Below are 21,315 nucleotides of genomic sequence, written 5' to 3'. Positions count from 1 at the left end.
AAAATGGAATGAAATGAGCGCTTAAACGTCGAAATATCTCCAACGGGAAGGAAATGAACTCTATTTTTCGTCAAAATCGACGAAATCATCGAAATTCGCGAGCTGTTGGGCTTGTTTCTACGCTGAAACGGAAGTGCATTATATTTGGTGTGTAAAATGGAGAATAGTGAGCGCTTGAACGTCGAAATAACTCCAAGGTTAAGGAAATGACTGCTACTTTTCGTAAAAATCGTCGAACTCATCGCGATTTGCGAGCTGTTGTGCTTGTTTCTACGCTGAAACGATCGTGTATTACATTTGGCGTGCAAAATGGAGTGAAATGAGCGCTTAAACGTCGAAATATCTCCAACGGGAAGGAAATGACGGCTACTTTTCATCAAAATCGTCGAACTCGACGCGATTTGCAAGCTGTCGGGCTTGTTTCTACGGTGAAACGGGAGCGCATTACATTTGGCGTGTAAAATGGAGTGAAATGAGCGCTTAAACATCGAAATATCTCCAACGGAAAGGAAATGACGGCTTTTTTTTCGTCAAAATCGAGGAGATCATCACCATTTGCGATCTCTTGGCCTTGTTTCAACGCTGAAACTGTCGTATATTACACTTGGCGTGTAAAATGGAGAATAGTGAGCTCTTAAACGTCGAAATATCTCCAACGGGAAAGAAATGACGGCTAGTTTTCGTCAAAATCGAGGAAATCATCGCGATTTGCGAGCTGTTGGGCTTGCTTCAGCGCTGAAACGGGCGTGCATTACATTTGGCGTGTATAATGGAGTGAAATGAACGTTTAAACGTCGACATATCTCCAACGGGAAGGAAATGACGGCTAGTCGTCGTGAAAATCGACGAAAATATCGCGATTTGCGAGCTGTTGTGATGTTTCGACGCTGAAACGGGCGTGCATTACATTTGTTGTGTAAAATAGAGAATAGTGGGCGCTTAAACTTCGAAATATCTCCAACGGAAAGGAAATGATGGCTAGTTTTCGTCAAAATCGACGAACTCAACGACATTTGCGAGCTGCGGGGCTTGTTTCCACGCTGAAACTGTCATGCATTACATTTGGCGTGTAAAATGGAGAGAAATGAACGCTTAAACGTCGAAATATCTACAACGGGAAGGAAAGGACGGCTAGTTTTCGTCAAAACCGACGAAATCATCGAGATTTGCGAGCTGTTGGGCTTGTTTCTACGCTGAAACGGTCGTGTATTACATTTGGCGTGTAAAATGGAGTGAAATGAGCGCTTAAACGTCGAAATATCTCCAACGGGAAGGAAATGACGGCTAGCTTTCGTCAAAATCGAGGAAATCATCGAAATTCGCGAGCTGTTGGGCTTGTTTCTACGCTGAAACGATCGTGTATTACATTTGGCGTGTAAAATGGAATGAAATGAGCGCTTAAACGTCGAAATATCTCCAACGGGAAGGAAATGAACTCTATTTTTCGTCAAAATCGACGAAATCATCGAAATTCGCGAGCTGTTGGGCTTGTTTCTACGCTGAAACGGAAGTGCATTATATTTGGTGTGTAAAATGGAGAATAGTGAGCGCTTGAACGTCGAAATAACTCCAAGGTTAAGGAAATGACTGCTACTTTTCGTAAAAATCGTCGAACTCATCGCGATTTGCGAGCTGTTGTGCTTGTTTCTACGCTGAAACGATCGTGTATTACATTTGGCGTGCAAAATGGAGTGAAATGAGCGCTTAAACGTCGAAATATCTCCAACGGGAAGGAAATGACGGCTACTTTTCATCAAAATCGTCGAACTCGACGCGATTTGCAAGCTGTCGGGCTTGTTTCTACGGTGAAACGGGAGCGCATTACATTTGGCGTGTAAAATGGAGTGAAATGAGCGCTTAAACATCGAAATATCTCCAACGGAAAGGAAATGACGGCTTTTTTTTCGTCAAAATCGAGGAGATCATCACCATTTGCGATCTCTTGGCCTTGTTTCAACGCTGAAACTGTCGTATATTACACTTGGCGTGTAAAATGGAGAATAGTGAGCTCTTAAACGTCGAAATATCTCCAACGGGAAGGAAATGACGGCGAATTTTCGTCAAAATCGAGGAGATCATCACCATTTGCGATCTCTTGGCCTTGTTTCAACGCTGAAACTGTCGTATATTACACTTGGCGTGTAAAATGGAGAATAGTGTGCGCTTAAACGTCGAAATATCTCCAACGGGAAAGAAATGACGGCTAGTTTTCGTCAAAATCGAGGAAATCATCGCTATTTGCGAGCTGTTGGGCTTGTTTCAGCGCTGAAACGGGCGTGCGTTACATTTGGCGTGTAGAATGGAGTGAAATGAACGTTTAAACGTCGACATATCTCCAACGCGAAGTAAATGACGTCTACTTTTCGTCAAAATCGTCGAAATCATCGCGATTTGAGAGCTGTCGGGCTTGTTTCTACGGTGAAACGGGAGCGCATTACATTTGGCGTGTAAAATGGAGTGAAATGAGCGCTTAAACGTCGAAATATCTCCAACGGGAAGGAAATGACGGCTAGTCGTCGTGAAAATCGACGAAAATATCGCGATTTGCGAGCTGTTGTGATGTTTCGACGCTGAAACGGGCGTGCATTACATTTGTTGTGTAAAATAGAGAATAGTGGGCGCTTAAACTTCGAAATATCTCCAACGGAAAGGAAATGATGGCTAGTTTTCGTCAAAATCGACGAACTCAACGACATTTGCGAGCTGCGGGGCTTGTTTCCACGCTGAAACTGTCATGCATTACATTTGGCGTGTAAAATGGAGAGAAATGAACGCTTAAACGTCGAAATATCTACAACGGGAAGGAAAGGACGGCTAGTTTTCGTCAAAACCGACGAAATCATCGAGATTTGCGAGCTGTTGGGCTTGTTTCTACGCTGAAACGGTCGTGTATTACATTTGGCGTGTAAAATGGAGTGAAATGAGCGCTTAAACGTCGAAATATCTCCAACGGGAAGGAAATGACGGCTAGCTTTCGTCAAAATCGAGGAAATCATCGAAATTCGCGAGCTGTTGGGCTTGTTTCTACGCTGAAACGGAAGAGTATTATATTTGGTGTGTAAAATGGAGGATAGTGAGCGCTTGAACGTCGAAATAACTCCAAGCTTAAGGAAGTGACGGCTACTTTTCGTCAAAATCGTCGAAATCATCGCGATTTGCGAGCTGTTGTGCTTGTTTCTACGCTGAAACGATCGTGTATTACATTTGGCGTGTAAAATGGAATGAAATGAGCGCTTAAACGTCGAAATATCTCCAACGGGAAGGAAATGACGGCTAGCTTTCGTCAAAATCGAGGAAATCATCGAAATTCGCGAGCTGTTGGGCTTGTTTCTACGCTGAAACGGAAGAGTATTATATTTGGTGTGTAAAATGGAGGATAGTGAGCGCTTGAACGTCGAAATAACTCCAAGCTTAAGGAAGTGACGGCTACTTTTCGTCAAAATCGTCGAAATCATCGCGATTTGCGAGCTGTTGTGCTTGTTTCTACGCTGAAACGATCGTGTATTACATTTGGCGTGTAAAATGGAATGAAATGAGCGCTTAAACGTCGAAATATCTCCAACGGGAAGGAAATGAACTCTATTTTTCGTCAAAATCGACGAAATCATCGAAATTCGCGAGCTGTTGGGCTTGTTTCTACGCTGAAACGGAAGTGCATTATATTTGGTGTGTAAAATGGAGAATAGTGAGCGCTTGAACGTCGAAATAACTCCAAGGTTAAGGAAATGACTGCTACTTTTCGTAAAAATCGTCGAACTCATCGCGATTTGCGAGCTGTTGTGCTTGTTTCTACGCTGAAACGATCGTGTATTACATTTGGCGTGCAAAATGGAGTGAAATGAGCGCATAAACGTCGAAATATCTCCAACGGGAAGGAAATGAACTCTATTTTTCGTCAAAATCGACGAAATCATCGAAATTCGCGAGCTGTTGGGCTTGTTTCTACGCTGAAACGGAAGTGCATTATATTTGGTGTGTAAAATGGAGAATAGTGAGCGCTTGAACGTCGAAATAACTCCAAGGTTAAGGAAATGACTGCTACTTTTCGTCAAAATCGTCGAAATCATCGCGATTTGCGAGCTGTCGGGCTTGTTTCTACGGTGAAGCGGGAGCGCATTAGATTTGACGTGTAAAATGGAGTGAAATGAGCGCTTCAACGTCGAAATATCTCCAACGGGAAGGAAATGACGGCCAGTTTTCGTCAAAATCGAGGAAATTATTGCGATTTGCGAGCTGTTGGGTTTGTTTCGACGCTGAAACGGGCGTGCATTACACTTGGCACGTAAAATGGAGAATAGTGTGCGCTTAAACGTCGAAATATCTCCAACGAGAAGGAAATGACAGCTATTTTCCGTCAAAATCGACGAAATCATCGAGATTTACGAGCTGTTGGGCTTGTTTCAGCGCTGAAACGGGCGTGCGTTACATTTGGCGTGTAAAATGGAGAATAGTGAGCACTTAAACGTTGAAATATCTCCAGAGGGAAGGAAATGACAGCTATTTTCCATCAAAATCGATGAAATCATCGAGATTTGCGAGCTGTTAGGCTTGTTTCAATGCTGAAGCGGGAGTGCATTAAACTTGGCGTGTAAAATGGGGAATAGTGAGCGCTTAAACGTCGAAACAGCTCCAACGGGATGGAATTGACAGGAATTTTTCGCCAAAATCGACAAAATCATCGAGATTTGCGAGCTGTTGGGCTTGTTTCTACGCTGGAACGGTCGTGTATTACATTTGGCGTGTAAAATGGAGTGAAATGAGCGCTTAAACGTCGAAATATCTCCAACGGAAGGGAAATGACGGCTTTTTTTCGTCAAAATCGACGAAATCCTCGCTATTTGCGAGCTGTTGGGCTTATTTCAACGCTGAAGCAGGCGAACATTACATTTGGCGTGTTAAATGGAGTGAAATGAGCGCTTAAACGGCGAAATATCTCCAACGGAAAGGAAATGACGGCTTTTTTTCGTCAAAATCGACGAAATCCTCGCTATTTGCGAGCTGTTGGGCTTATTTCAACGCTGAAGCGGTCGTGCGTTACACTTGGCGTGTAAAATGGGCTGAAATGATCGCTTAAACGTCGAAATATCTCCAACGGGAAGGATCTGAATGCTATTTTTCTTCAAAATCGAGGAAATCATCGAGATTTGCCAGCTGCTGGGATTGTTCCGACGCTGAAACGGGCGTGCATTACATTTGTTGTGTAAAATGGAGAATAGCGGGCGCTTAAACTTCGAAATATCTCCAACGGAAAGGAAATGATGGCTAGTTTTCGTCAAATTCAACGAACTCAACGCGATTTGCGAGATGCGGGGCTTGTTTCCACACCGAAACTGTCGTGCATTACATCTGGCTTGTAAAATGGAGTGAAATGAGCGCTTAAACATCGAAATATCTCCAACGGGAAGGAAATGACGGCTAGCTTTCGTCAAAATCGAGGAAATCATCGAAATTCGCGAGTTGTTGGGCTTGTTTCTACGCTGAAACGGAAGAGTATTATATTTGGTGTGTAAAATGGAGGATAGTGAGCGCTTGAACGTCGAAGTAACTACAAGGTTAAGGAAATGACGGCTACTTTTCGTCAAAATCGTCGAACTCATCGCGATTTGCGAGCTGTCGGGCTTGTTTCTACGGTGAAACGGGAGCGCATTAGATTTGGCGTGTAAAATGGAGTTTAATAAGCTCTTCAACGTCGAAATATCACCAACGGGAAGCAAATAACGGCTAGTTGTCGTGAAAATCGACGAATATATCGCTATTTGCGAGCTGTTCCGATGTTTCGACGCTGAAATGGGCGTGCATTACATTTGGTGTGTAAAATGGATAATAGTGGGCGCTTAAACGTCGAAATATCTCCAACGGAGAGGAAATGACGGCTAGTTCTCGTCAAAATCGACGAAATCATCGAAATTCGCGAGCTGTTGGGCTTGTTTCAACGCTGAAACTGTCGTATATTATATTTGGTGCGTAAAATGGAGTGAAATGAGTGCTTAAACGTCGGAATATCTACAACAGGAAGGAAATGACGGCTAGTTTTCGTCAAAATCGACGAAATCATCGAAATTCGCGAGCTGTTGGGCTTGTTTCTACGCTGAAACGGAAGTGCATTATATTTGGTGTGTAAAATGGAGAATAGTGAGCGCTTGAACGTCGAAATAACTCCAAGGTTAAGGAAATGACGGCTACTTTTCGTCAAAATCGTCGAAATCATCGCGATTTGCGAGCTGTCGGGCTTGTTTCTAAGGTGAAGCGGGAGCGCATTAGATTTGACGTGTAAAATGGAGTGAAATGAGCGCTTCAACGTCGAAATATCTCCAACGGGATGAAAATGACGTCTAGACGTCGTGAAAATCGACGAAAATATCGCGATTTGCGAGCTGTTGTGATGTTTCGACGCTGAAACGGGCGTGCATTACATTTGGTGTGTAAGATGGAGAATAGTGGGCGCTCAAACGACGAAATATCTCCAGCGAGAAGGAAATGTCGGCTATTTTTCGTCAAAATCGAGGAAATCATCTCGTTTTGCGGGCTCTTGGGCTTGTTCCAACGCTGCAACTGACGTATATTATATTTGGTGTGTAAAATGGAGTGGAGTGAGCGCTTAAACGTCGAAATAGCTCCAACGGGATAGAATTGACAGGAATTTTTCGTCAAAATCGACAAAATCGTCGAGATTTGCGAGCTGTTGGGCTTATTTCAACGCTGAAGCGGGCGTGCATTACACTTGGCGTGTAAAATGGAGTGAAATGGTCGCTTAAACGTCGAAATATCTCCAACGGGAAGGAATTGACGGGTATTTTTTTTCAAAATCGAGAAAATCGTCTGGATTTACGAGCTGTTGGGCTTGTTTCAACGCTGAAGCGGGCGTGCATTACACTTGGCGTGTGAAATTTAGTGAAATGAGCTCTTAAACGTCGAACTATCTCCAACGGGAAGGAAATGACGGTGTCACGTCCCGCGCTCGGCACGCGCCGTAACAAGAACAAGAAAACCACTCTATATAAATCGCGCGAATAGTGATTTGAATGCAGAAACTAACAGACAGCACTACGAAACTAAAGGAAGGATTAACAAAACGAGGGCGACTAATAGATCCAACCAATAAACAAAATGCATATACACACAACTCTAAATAAACCTACCAATGACCGACTTGCAATTTGAAAACCTATGGTTCAATATAATATATATCCAACCAGTATAAAATAAAATAAATAGAACCAGCTAATTGATTGAACGAGTCACGAACCAAACAAATAAACCAGGAAATAAGAATAACTACAAAAAGGGGAAATAATTGAAACGCCAGAAATACATGTATATATGTCGGAGATGAAAGAACACCGGAGTCTGTAATTGTAGTTATTCAATCCCATTGTAATTGTTCGAGATTGGTGATAGTGAGCTCTGGCTCGAGGCGACAGTCAATCGCCGAACGCAGCCGCGGTCACGGGATGAACGCTTTGTCTAACAAAGGTATGGAGTAATTCTATAGCTCTCCTTAAAAGAAATATTCGTGGCGACACGCGACAGTAAACATTCCAACGGTTTCTGTCCCGTGGCTCTCCACACGCAAACCCTATTCTTCGAGTAAGATGATTGCCAGATGTCGATGCGTCTCCGCAGTACATGTTCGGCTAGCCCGAGGGCCCGTTATAAATCTTAAGGTTTAGTTAACTAAAGTCCTTCAAACAGACAAACAGTCTTTGTCCCAACTACGGGAAGATAGGGGAGACATATTTTTCAACGAGCGGCGTCTCCCACTAGCAACTTTCCCTCGAGGGCGGCTAGCATCTTTTTCTAACCACCGATATGGAGATTGACCAATTAGCAGCAACGCCAATTTCCCTTACTTTCTGAACGAAGGCTTTTCTCGACGAATCCGATGATCTCGTATCCTTAGACACGCCCCATTATAGTTTTCCTCTGTGGCATCATCGGGACGGGAAAGGCATTCTCGCTCGCGATCTCATTGATGAAAGGAGTAACTCTTTACGACCAGTGAATATTACGCGTCCGACGCGGATTCGTTATTGAACCTAGGATCATTGTCATTAGTTTCTCGAGTACCTAACTACCACGGTTACTTGTCCGGTTCTATAATAATCGTATTTGCACTAGTCAATGTCTTCTCTATTGCATAACGACAACGTGTAACCCAAACGAAGATTCGTTTCACGCCCCTAACCCTAATTCTAATGTAAACCCGACATATATATATATATATATATATATATATATATATATATATATATATATATATATATATATATATATATATAAAATTAATTAAAAAGGGGGGAAATATAAAATTAAATATATTTAACAAACACAAAATTGATAACACATTTAAAATATATATATATATATATATATATATATATATATATATATATATATATATATATATATATATATATACATCGTACATAAAACAAAATACATCTAAAAATAATAATAATAAGGAACCTGTGATGGAAATGCCTCCGCAAACATTGTCCGAACGTCGATCACCGAAGCCTAGGGGAACAACAAAAAAGGGAAAAAACATTAAAATCGCAAAAACAACCATAATATGCGAATATCCAAACTTACGAATAATAACTCAAAGAAGGAGGTCCTTGTTGTGGGAGAGCAGCGGAGTTGCGCGTGTTGCCCGAGCGAGCATCGAAGTGATAATGATGCTGCGGCCGCCAGCCCTTGCATGCGCCGAAGAAACACGGGTAATTCCCACGGTACAAAACTTAGAAGTTTCTCGCGGAAAAGACTAAATCAGCATGGAATGCTTCAAGCCTCCTAGACGCTAGCTCAGCAGAAACACAGGACCGATAGAAACTAAGTCGAAATATGGAATTTACATTTTGTCACGTACGATTCCAAGAAACTCAAACTGCAACATCCCGATTCCCACGGAAGCGTACCCCCAGTTGACCACCACCCCGTGGGGGATGGCATTATAAATAAGCGAAGCAACATAGAGCAGCGCTCATTATTTTTGTTCATTCTTAGTGCTCATTATTATTTTAATCATTCTTTGTGTTCATAATTCTTGTGATCATTTGTTATTACGGCTCATTATTATTCTGGTGAACATTCTTATTACGTTCATTATTCTTTGTTCATTATATTTTGTGTTCATTGTTACTACGTTCGGTATTGCGCTCATCATTACGTTTAGAAATTTTGTATAGTATTTTGCGTTTCGGGGTCTTTAGTTTTTCGGTCAAGAAAAGAGAACCGCGACTAAGTAAAAGAAAGATTTTATCTTTGAAGTCCTCATTTTATCGTTTAGACACAAACGCGCATTGTAATTGCGGTATTAATCCAGTTAGTAAATTGCCCAGTCTGTATTAAAATAGATAAATAAAGTAAGAGTTGATAATAAACTATATTCGAGTTCAAATAATAAACCCAACAAAAACTTCGACGACCACCGGAGCAGCTGAGGTAATGGCACCAGACAGCACCTACTCCTCAAGGTAAGAAAATTAATTTTGAAAATTTCCTTCTTCTCTGATAATCTCGTTGCCCTCGAGAATCGAATTAGAACTTCCTATCATCGATCTCGTTTTATTTTCGTGAATGGTTTTGAAGATAGAATCATTGTTTAAACTTTAAACAAAGGAATTGTCCGCTGTGTCGGCTTGTGCGAACGGTGTTTTCAGCTACTGAAACACCCACTGATCTTCGCATTCCTCCTCCCATTGTTGGCAAAATATTGCCCGTCTTTGGGCAAGGCTTGCGAAATCACACAAATCCCGCACAGAAAGGACTATTAAATACATCGTCGGGGTCAATCGAAAATTAAAAGCAATACCGGCATTGCTATTAACCGATATTCTTGCCATCGTTGCATGCGATTGTAACAGAGAAATAGCAGAACAATTTCCCTTCGAAAATTTAACCAAAGGATCGTTCGCTGTGTTGGCTTGTGCAAACGGTCTTTTCGATTATCGAAAACACCCATCGATCTTCGCATTCCTCCTCCCACTGTTGGTAAAATATTACCCGTCTTTGGGCAAGGCTTGCGAAATCACACGAGTCCCACACAGAGAGGATCGTTAGAATTATCCTCGATAGCTAAACTCAAAAGGCAAGAAAATCGTGGCGACAGAATCCATCGGGGTAAATGAATTGAGTTTCGGTTCTAACGGCAAACTACTACAGCGAAACTAAAAGAGAAGAAGAAGTCAAAGGTAAAAATAAATTTATATAAAACAACGAAAAATCTCACATTCCTATCCAATCCAGCAACGCTAAAATATATATATCCAGCTAATAAAATATATATAAAGGTAACAATCTAAGCAATTCTACATTCAAATAAAAATCCGTTCAACGCGGACAAATATTTATTGTTACCAGCTTTAATCCTCTCCCGTGCCAGTATCCCTGCACATAGCAGGTTAGCCGAAAAGTGGAATTCGTTTACCAGTTGCATTAAGTGTCAGTTAACGCTACCCATTAAACAAAAAAAAAAAAAAAAAAATAATAAAAATAAAATATTTTGAAATAGTCCTTAGACTATTTCTGGTGGCAGCAACTACCGTATTAATTAGAAATCTAAATCAGTATTACATACACAATAATATCAATTCAGTTTATTTCCTTTCAGATTAAATTCAAACTCAAACAAAAAAAAAAATTTCAGTAAAATTTAAACTTAAGATTTGATCGATTTAAACAAATAAATACGTAACAGAGTAAAATTTTTGGTGGCAGCGGTGGGATCCGCTTCACGGAGGATTAAAGTTGGTTTAAACGGTTCGATACGCTCCATAGAAGATTAAAGTTGTCACGCTTGTCAATAAAATATATATTTAAGAAACAATGGCGACTGTAGTGGAATCGTTGGACGAAGAAATGGTTTTGACATTGTCGGAAAAGCTTAAAGCATGGGATGCGAACTTTCGCGATATGAGTGCAAAACTCGCCGAACTACAAAGCGGCTTATTCGAACTTAAAACAAAACAGGAACCTAAAACACCCGTATCGCCGCCGACAACGCAACAAGAGACGGTCCAGCCGAGTGGACATACCCAGCCAAATAAGCTAAAAGACGCGATCGAATCGGTGCCAGTGTTTGACGGATATCGACCATCGGTATTCCACTTTTTAAGAGCTTGTGAGCGCGCGCGAAATATGATTCCCAGATATCAAGAACCTCAATTAGTAAAATTGTTAGTAAATAAGCTTCGTGGACACGCGTTCCTCGCCATCGAAGACACAGAATTAATGAGTTTAAATGATTTTAAGAAATCTCTTAACGAATATAAAGGGGAATTAGGAACGATATTTCAACGACCCGGGGAAGATATATTAGATTATATGGATCGCGTTAGAAATCTTAGATTGGCAATAATGGACGGAGAAAGAGGCGACTACGGCATCATATCCCCCGATATCCAAGATACTATAGATTGGGAAACGAGAGAAGCTTTCGTTAAAGGACTTCCGAACGAGGTATATGTACGAGTAAAAATATCAGGGTACCATACTTTAGAAGATGCGTATCGTCAAGCCGTCAAAGCAACACACGAATTGAGACAAATAACCGATAGAACGCGACCCCATCGACCGACACCCTCGAACTATTACAGACGCGACAACGCACGTCCTTCGAACACTAACAACAATATCAGAAACAACCGCCTAGATCGAAGATCGGTACCTCCATCGCAGAATTTTTCGAGTACTACAAGACAAAATATCACATGTAATTATTGTAAAAAAACCCGGGCATTTAGTGAAAGACTGTTACAAATTTAAAGCCCGAGTAGATGCCGGATTAATCGTACCCTATGCTTCGAGACCTTCGGGAAACCAAACACGTCCTTCGGGAGAATGGGGCGAGCCACGAAGGAACGATACGCCGAATCGCCCAAGAGTACAGGCGGCAACCAGGCGACCGGCGCCAACGGCAACAAACAGAACAAGGGCAGTCACCCCCGCGAGATCGACTCCACCACTCATAACGAGAGACAGAGCGAACGCAATGCCGACCATAAGATCGAACGAACAACCACTAAATATTGTGGGGGAGTCATCCCACAACCAAACAAGGTCACAGACAGAGAATCCAGAATCCCAAGATAAAAGGGAAAGAGTGAAGCACAAGCAACCGGCGAAGGAAAATCATCAGGAGTTGAATTCAGATTCGGAAGGCGACCTCTCCGAATTATTTCAGTAAAATTTAACGATTCCCCAACGACCCCAACTGCACGAATAGTTTCCCCAGATCTAAAAACTAAGACGAGTTTATTATTAGACTCAGGATCGGAAATCAATATTATCAAAAAACCTGCTTTACCCGACTCAGCCATCATCGACGAAAAGAAATCAATCGAAGTGCGAGGAATTACGGCAACGAGCCTGGTCTCCCTAGAGCAGACGGTAATACAGGTTGCGGGCCATCCGGTTATTTTTCATGTAGTCGATGATTCATTGCTAATCGATCAAGACGGAATCCTAGGACCCGAATTTTTTGCAAGTTGTAAAGCTCGTTTAGATTATGAGGAAAAACATATCAAATGGGGAAATATTTATATTCCCTTCGATACTAAAGAAAAAATAATTATACCGAAGCGAAGTTCAATAACGTGTTCAATTAATGTCGCTAATCCAGAGATAAAAGAGGGATTTATTCCAAGAATCGAGCCGGACAAGGGAATCTATTTTGGTAATGCAGTTGTGAGGAATCATAAAGGAAAAGGTTACATAAGAGTAATAAATACTACTTCAAGAGATTACGAATTTACAACACCGACGATGGTAATTAAGGAATTTGAAAATCCCTCCCTGCTTCCTAGGACAGCGTGTAATACAGTTCTAAAATCGAAGGAAAGTAGATACGATAAAATAAATGAGTTACTACGACTCGAACATTTGAACGAAGAAGAAAAGGAAAATGTTAAAAAGTTGATTCGTAATAATCAAGATAGGTTTCATATTCCAGGAGATACATTGGAAGCAACTGAAGTTCTGGAACATAGAATAATTACAACGGATAATATACCAATTAATACTAAACAGTATCGATATCCACCAATACATCGAGAAGAGATAAATCGGCAGATTCAAGAATTACTAGATACGGACGTAGTGGAACCATCAATATCTCCATATAACTCCCCGTTATGGATTGTGCTCAAAAAACCCGATTCGCAAGGAAATAAACGCTGGAGATTAGTTATCGATTATAGAAAATTGAACGATAAAACGATTGGCGATGCCTTTCCACTACCCAACATTACAGAAATATTGGATCAATTAGGAAGTGCAAAATATTTTTCCACGTTTGACTTGGCATCGGGCTTTCACCAGATCCGTATGTCACAGGAAGATGCCCACAAAACTGCATTTTCAACACCATACGGACATTTTCAATTCAAAAGAATGCCCTTTGGATTAAAAATGCCCCAGCAACATTTCAACGTTTGATGAACTCAGTATTATCTGGTCTGCAAGGAATAGAACTATTCGTCTATCTGGATGACATAGTGATTTATTCCAGGTCTCTCCAAGAACACGAAATTAAATTTAATAAATTAATGGAAAGACTGAGGAAAGCTAAATTACGATTACAACCTGATAAGAGCGAATTTTTACGACACGAGGTGAATTATTTAGGACATATAATTAGTGAGGATGGCGTGAAACCCGACCCAAAGAAAGTCGAAGCCGTATCAAAATTTCCACGACCAAAGAGGGCGAAAAATATCAAACAATTTCTGGGACTAGCAGGATATTACAGAAGATTTATACCCGATTTCTCCAAGGTCGCGAAACCATTGACACAACTACTAAAGAAAGATACTCCCTTTAAATGGACAGAAAATCAAGAAAATGCATTCAATAATTTAAAGACAGCGTTAATGACGAAACCCATTCTACAATATCCAGACTTTTCTAAACCCTTTAACCTTACCACAGACGCATCAGGATATGCAATAAGCGGTGTACTGAGTCAAGGGCCAATCGGAAAGGATTTGCCGATTGCGTATGCCTCAAGACTATTAAACTCCGCCGAACAAAACTACTCTACCATAGAAAAGGAGTGTCTGGCAATTGTTTACAGCGCAATGCACTTCCGACCGTATCTTTACGGAAGAAAGTTTACCATCGTAACCGATCATAAACCTTTAGTGTGGATGCATTCTATCAAAGATCCTACTTCGAGAATTTGGAAATGGAAATTAGAATTATCGGACTTTGAATTTGATATTGTATACAAAGAAGGCAGGGCGAACGCAAACGCAGACGCATTATCTAGGAACCCTCCGGAAGTTTGTTTACCAATCAGAAAGAGAGAGGAAGTCTCACCGATTCGCTATCCTGTCTCAAAAAGATTCGAAATAGACACGTCAACGGAAGACTCTCCCATATTCGAAGCCAAACCACGCGTCTTGCCTCAATCCACTGATCTTACAAAACAAGGAAAAGTTTCTACTCGAAGGCATCTTACACTGGAAGAAACGCCCGTAAAATATTCTGACGAAGCACTAACCGAGCTCGATGTAAACACAAATAGAGAAATAACTGATCAAGGAAAAAGGCGCATGGACACAACAGGCGAAGAAGAACCCTCCGCCGTAATTCCAGAACTAACTCAACAACGAGAAAAGGATACGCATGTCTCAAAAAGATTCAAACTGGATACGTCAACCGAAGACTCTCCCATATTCGAAGCTAAACCACACGTCTTGCCTCAATCCAGTGATTCTAAAAATCAAGGAAAGGGTTTTACCCGAAAACATTTTACAATAGAAGAAATCCCTATAAAATATTTAGACCAAGCATTAGCAGAAATCGATGTAAGTACAGATAGAGAAATAACCAATCGAGAAAAAGAAGACACGGATACAACAAGCGAAAAAGAGACCTCCACTGTAATTCCAGAACTAATTCAACAACGAGAAAAGGACACGAGACCTACGATAATTGCGGAACTAAAAATTTCAGAAACCCGAGACTCAATTGCGAGAGTAAATGACCATAAAGTAGTATTTATAGATATACATGGCAATCCGATAGATAAAGGAGCCTTAGAAATGAAGGAAACGGGAAAATTGCCTCGTTATGAAGATTTAATGTTAGAAAAAGCAAGATTGAATTACGATTCTGGAAAATACATTGTATTCCTACCGATAAAGGAAAATAGAAATATTCCAATAACACCAGAAAATTTATTAAACTCGCTAAGATCTCTATTAGACGCAGTAAATGAAAAACAGTTAACTTCGTTCAGCATTAGCAAAGGAAACTTGGAGGAAATACCCTGGCGATATACAATCAGAAAATTAAAGGAAATATTTATGGAAAAAACCTTAACCATCACCATTTGCACTGGGGAAGTAATTACCCCATCTGTGGAAGCGCGGAACAACATAATACGAGAAAAACATGAATCAAGCGTAGCAGGACACAAAGGAATAACAAAAACTTATCAAAGAATACGACAACACTACTATTGGGAAAATATGAAAAAGGAAATTCAAGATTACGTAAGAACATGTAAGGAATGTCAATTGAAGAAACTCACAAGAATAAAAGCAAAACAACCAATGGTACTTACAGACACACCAGGTAAAGCATTCGATAAGATTAGTATGGATATTGTAGGTCCATTACCAAAAACTCAAAAGGGAAATGAATATATATTAACCATCCAAGATTTATTAACAAAATACTCAATCGGGATTCCACTAGGAGGAATCTCTTCAGCCGAGATAGCGGACGCTTTTGTAAAGCGATTGTCGTTTCGGATCACCGAGAGCTATTCTCACTGATCAAGGAACGAACTTTACATCCTCACTAATGAAGAAAGTAGCAAAGAGATTCCGCATCAAACAATATACCACGACGGCATATCATCCACAAAGTAACGGTTCAATTGAAAGATCTCACCACGTACTGATTGAATATCTCAAATTATACATTAAAAATTCCAGAAATTGGGACGAATGGGTAGAACTAGCTATGTTTTCCTATAATACCTCTGTACACGAAGGACCGAAATTCTCCCCACACGAATTAGTTTTTGGACATCTAGCCAGAGAACCTACTGGTGAAGTAATAATAGAAGAGAACATGGAACCAACATACGCAGAATATCTCGAAGATCTGTTCGATAAAATTAACACCGTACAACGAATGGCGAGAGAAAATTTGATAAAATCCAAACTAAGATCAAAAGAATATTACGACCGACGAATCAACCCTCAAGATTTTAAAATAGGAGATTCGATATATTTACTAAAAGAACCCAGTAAAGGAAAATTCTCCGATCAATATACTGTACCATACAAAGTGCTAGAAATCTTGCAGAACCAAAACGTCAAGATTGAAGTAAAAGGGATTCCGCGAACGGTGCACTTAAACAAGGTAAAACTAGCGCATAACCGAAATAAACAATGAATAAAGTGATTTCAGTGGGCAACGTAGTGCAGTAGTGTATGTTGTAGTGCTGTTCGTCGAATAATACAGATATCGAACACCTAAAAGGAAAAAGGAAAATTATTATATGTGTTTCAATTATTGTTTAAATATAAAACGTGTTAACTCAATGAATAATTAACTAATGAAAGTGAAAGTTACCTTGTGAACAAGTGATCAACATACAAGAAAGTGTACGTGCAAGTATAGGTTATGGATCGTTGTTCGTGGAACATAATGTATGACAGCTACCTAAAATAAGTGAATAAATTAGTTTCAATTGTCTCAGTGCAAAATACAAGGTTACTAAATGTTATAACTATATTGTGGATAAATCAAAAGGAGGTGTGACACTGTTCGTCGAAAAATACAGATAGCGAAAACCTAAAAGAAAAAAAAAAGAGAGCAAATTATTATGTGTACTCCAATTATTGTTTGAATATACAACGTGTTGATTCAATAAATAATTAAAAGAGTGAAAGTGAAAGTTACCTTGTGAACAAGTAATCATCACACGAGAAGGTTTACGTGCAAAATAGGTTATGGATCTCTGTTTGCGAAACACCATGTACAACAACCTGCTGAAAAATAAATGAACCAATTAACTTCAATTGCCTTAATGCAAAATGCAACAGTACTAAATGTTATAACAATACTGTGGAAACATGGCACTGTTCGTCAAACAACACAGATAGCGGAAACCTGAAAAGAAAAGAAGTTTATTACGAGTGCTCCAATTACTGTTTGAATGTAAAACGTGCTAGTTCAACGAATAACTAAAACAGTGAAAGTGCAACTTACCTCGTGAACTAATCACCATACAAGGAAGTGTACATGCATGAATTTTGCAGATTAACAAGAAGAAATAAAGTAGCTGATAAGTGTAGAAAGTGGTTAGAAAATAATTAAGATAGATTAATTGAAAGTAAAAGGATATTTTATTATGTATTAATCTACGTAGTATTGTTATATTATTATATCTAACATGTAGAAGCGGATTTTGTAATGCACAATAGCGGTCGCACACACAATGCATTATACACATATTAAATTAAATAAGCTAAACAGTACCTTTATGGCCACAGATATAAGACGATTGAAGACAACCGTAGTAAGTATTTAAGGCATATCAAAGAATCAGATGATGTTGTGGGAATGCTCTAGGTAAGTGATGCAGCATCGAAAGAGTAGAACCTGAAGAATTACAGACAATGTTAATCTAACAAGTAGATTTTAATCACTAATAAGGGAACTAACTCATATCATACACAAAATAATAGCAAATAGCAAGTACATGCAATAATAAATTAATAGGAAAAATAAGAAAGGTTAATAAACACAGGAATAGGTTAGAAATTAATCAAGATAGACTAACTAAATATTAACAACATGACCGAACTCGGTGCAAAAGAATAAAGTTACGCTATACAAAATATCTGGTAACACAATACGCAAAAAACATTAACTAAATTAAACAAGACTTATATAAATGCAAGTCGTGTATAATCAAAACAATGACTACTGAAATTCGGTAACAACACAATCCATGCTATCACATTTAAGTAACACACGGTATTGACACACACAATATCATAATACACAAAACAATATTACAGAAACACTACTACATAAAAATTATAGTAATTAACAATTAATTAGCTATTTCAACAACACGCTACTGTTGACATTAAACCAACGATACACGCAAGCGACCATGTTGAAAAATTCGTCGCGCGCACCCCACACATACGCACCTCATCACAAATAATAGCCAATACAATGTAATACAGCATCATAATAACAATGTTAGGTACTAATAAAAAAAAACAAGAAAAAAAGGGGGAGAGAGTTAAGGAAAATATATATAATAAATAACAACTAACATAATCATAACATATTATATATATATTATATTATATACAGAGATACAGTATTCATACAAGGAACAAGTCCGAATGAAACATATATATATTAACTGTTCTCATATGTATGTACAGAACAGGTGGCGAGTTCATCAACCCTAACATAGAGGACTCAGACGGGCTTGTACCCGCATTCGATCTGGAAGCGACGGAGGATGTCCAGTCTTGCCTCTGTGTTCGGTTGATACGTTCTGTCTACCATTTAGATAACGGTCATCTTTGTCAAGACTGTTTCGATAACTTAGATCCAGACGACCAGGACCTATGTGACGACCCACCCACTCATTTCATATGCGGAGTACCTGCAAGAACACGAATATCATACTGTCGCATGTGTGATATAAACCTAGCGGACATACAACCCGCTATATCATGCCTCCAATGCATGATCATTTACACTAATCTAACTCACCTTGAAAGAAACTTTTTAGTTCAAGGAACAGTGATCCGCGCCGTAGAACTATGAAGTACTTGTATGCTACGCACAAGACAAAACACTGATGCTATCCACCTGTAAACAAATGACATTTATAACTATGCACATAACTTTCACTTAATGTTTACCAATATATATATACACGCATGTTGTAAAGTAGGCAATATCTATTGATAATCCAAGTGACTCGTAAAATAAGTCGTTATATTTACCATTACACGCACATATATATATATTCAAAGACAAGCTATAATTGTAATAAAAAAGGAAAAAAAAGGGGAGGGAAAAAAAAAAAAAAAAAAGAAAAAAAAAAAAAAAAAAAAAAAAAAAAAAAAAAAAAAAGATATATATATAAATATAAACTTTTTATATATATAAATTAATAATAATAATAAAAGGTTATTCTTATTTCTAATAAACCCGAGAGTAAGAAACAATTTAATAAATTGTTGATAGGAGGATGAACCACCTAGTCATCATACTCACCCTCATCAAAATAACATACGGCCTGGTAGGATATGACTGCAACGGCAACCACCTCAATGTTACCACTATCTCTCTAAACTCCATCGGGGATTGCAGCATACAGCCTACATTGACTGAAACCCAAGATATTTATATACAATTACTTCAACTCTCAGAATTTGAATTTACCAACGTAAGGCAATGCAAGGTGCAAATAACTCGAATTGTATATTACTGCGGCATGCACTCTCACACGTCGGCAGTGCATAACGGATTCGCCGAATACCTCCATGAAACAACCGCCCAACAATGTGCAAGGATGCACCAAGACGGCACGTTTTCACTCGGACCACAAAACCTTATAGTTGGTCTAAAGGATAATGCAACAGAAACAAGGTCGCTTGTCCTAGCCGGCAAGCTAACAGACGACGGCAGCTGCCAGGGAACACAGTATGTAGACCCATACGGGAGCTGGGAAAAGGTCGTCGTACAAGCAACAGTGAGGATAAGTTTAAAATCAGCAGTCGTGCCAGTACGGATCGAGGCGAACAGAATTCTACTGAAATCAGGAACAGTATGTACCTTTAGCGAAGGAAACTGTCTAGACGCTGAAGACGGATACACTTATTGGCAACCACAACCACCCTCACCATGCAAATTTGATCAGTACGATGTACTATATGAAGGAATTGCTACAAGGATCCAGGAAATAAAAACCAACAGAGAATCAGCACAATCAGTTTACGCACTAACAACGCAGGAAGTAACATTTGCACTGACTAAAACCGGAGAACAGCCACTGTGTGGATATACCCTACTATCCACCGAACACCCCAAATTGTTCCTATTAGAAACAACAAGAGGAAATACGTTCATCTCCGAAAGAAAGACAGCAGTCGAAAACTTGGACATATTCGCATACGTCAACTCAAAATTCATTTACATAGAGAAACATATTAAACGACAAATGACAACATTGTACCATGATATATTGACACAAAGATGTACCACGCAGAAGAAACTAATAGAGAATGCTTTAAGCTTAGTAATCTTACTGCCCGATGAATTTGCCTATACCATAACCAAAACTCCAGGACACATGGCCCTGATCGCAGGAGAAGCAGTCCACATAGTCAAATGCATTCCGGTACAAGTAAAGGTACGACATACAACAGAATGCTACTCGGAACTACCTGTTTGGCAAGGGAATCGCACCGCATTTTTAACGCCAAAAACACACATTCTAACGCAACACGGAAACCACAGAGAATGTAGCGCGGTACTACCTACACTATACAATATCGACGGACTCTGTCACAAATTCGTACCAAAACCCATGGAAACAATTGCACCACAGGAACTCCGCCCGGACGTACGTCAAACGTGGCAATATTCAGCACCATCGTCGTTGGCCACGAGCGGAATATACACCCAAAAGGACCTCGACGCACTTCGGGACCACGTCATGTTCCCGGCAGAAAAATCTGCAGTTTTGAACACATTGGCCAGAGGAGCAACAGGAAAAACAATCGTCCCTGGAACAGTAAACATTCTGGGAATAATGGACGAAAACACATTAACGACAATAGCAAAAAATACCGTATCAAGCTTATGGAATGGTTTTATGGAATTTGGAACTGTCAGTGCAGCAATATTTGGAATACTTGTAATATTTAAATTAATCAAGACGATAATAGATATAGTCATACACGGATACCAGTTACGTGAAACTTACGGATGTGGAATAGCCCTATTAGGAGCAATATGCGGCTCAGTTACCCACCTGCTACTATACCTCAAAGGAAAACGAAATATCGATGATCAAACGGCACAACCTAGAGGAATATCGATAACACCTGTAGTCACTCAACAACCAACGCCATCTACATCCACCTTGAGCGAACTCAGAGACACCATCAGTCAAATTTCCTTTGGAAATTTGAACTCCAAGGGCGGGGGTGTCACGTCCCGCGCTCCGCACGCGCCGTAACGAGAACAAGAAAACTATTCTATACAAAACGCGAGAATAAAGATTTGAATACACAAACGAACACACGGCGC

The 21,315-nt window shown here is 39.8% G+C and overlaps 1 protein-coding gene and 2 long non-coding RNA genes across 3 annotated transcripts; 2 read left to right on the top strand and 1 right to left on the bottom strand.

Moving 5' to 3' along the window:
• Window positions 1-8,302: 8,302 nt before the first annotated feature.
• On the bottom strand, window positions 8,303-10,414 carry LOC126869342 (uncharacterized). Its single transcript, XR_007690902.1, has 2 exons — window positions 8,593-10,414; window positions 8,303-8,517 (listed from the first exon to the last, which is right to left on the bottom strand). It is a non-coding gene; the product is annotated as an uncharacterized LOC126869342 (long non-coding RNA).
• Window positions 10,415-16,918: 6,504 nt separating this feature from the next.
• Window positions 16,919-18,406, top strand: LOC126869337 (uncharacterized). Its single transcript, XR_007690897.1, has 2 exons — window positions 16,919-17,324; window positions 17,517-18,406. It is a non-coding gene; the product is annotated as an uncharacterized LOC126869337 (long non-coding RNA).
• An 843-nt stretch (window positions 18,407-19,249) lies between these two features.
• Window positions 19,250-21,107, top strand: LOC126869539 (uncharacterized). Its single transcript, XM_050626190.1, has 2 exons — window positions 19,250-20,797; window positions 21,012-21,107. The coding sequence occupies exons 1-2, from the start codon at window positions 19,250-19,252 to the stop codon at window positions 21,105-21,107; spliced, it is 1,644 nt and encodes a 547-aa protein (XP_050482147.1).
• The last annotated feature ends 208 nt before the right edge of the window (window positions 21,108-21,315 follow it).

This window comes from Bombus huntii, chromosome 9 (genome assembly GCF_024542735.1).
Source record: "Bombus huntii isolate Logan2020A chromosome 9, iyBomHunt1.1, whole genome shotgun sequence".
Classification (NCBI taxonomy): Eukaryota; Metazoa; Arthropoda; class Insecta; order Hymenoptera; family Apidae; genus Bombus; species Bombus huntii.
This window is presented reverse-complemented; position numbering and strand designations above follow the sequence as displayed.

What these genes read in the sequence shown, in the direction of transcription:
- LOC126869539 (XM_050626190.1), top strand. Translation starts at nt 19,250, where the DNA reads ATGAACCACCTAGTCATCATACTCACCCTCATCAAAATAACATACGGC. An exon ending in AAACAATCGTCCCTGGAACA is followed by an intron (nt 20,798 to 21,011) that starts GTAAACATTCTG and finishes TAGCCCTATTAG; the next exon opens with GAGCAATATGCGGCTCAGTT.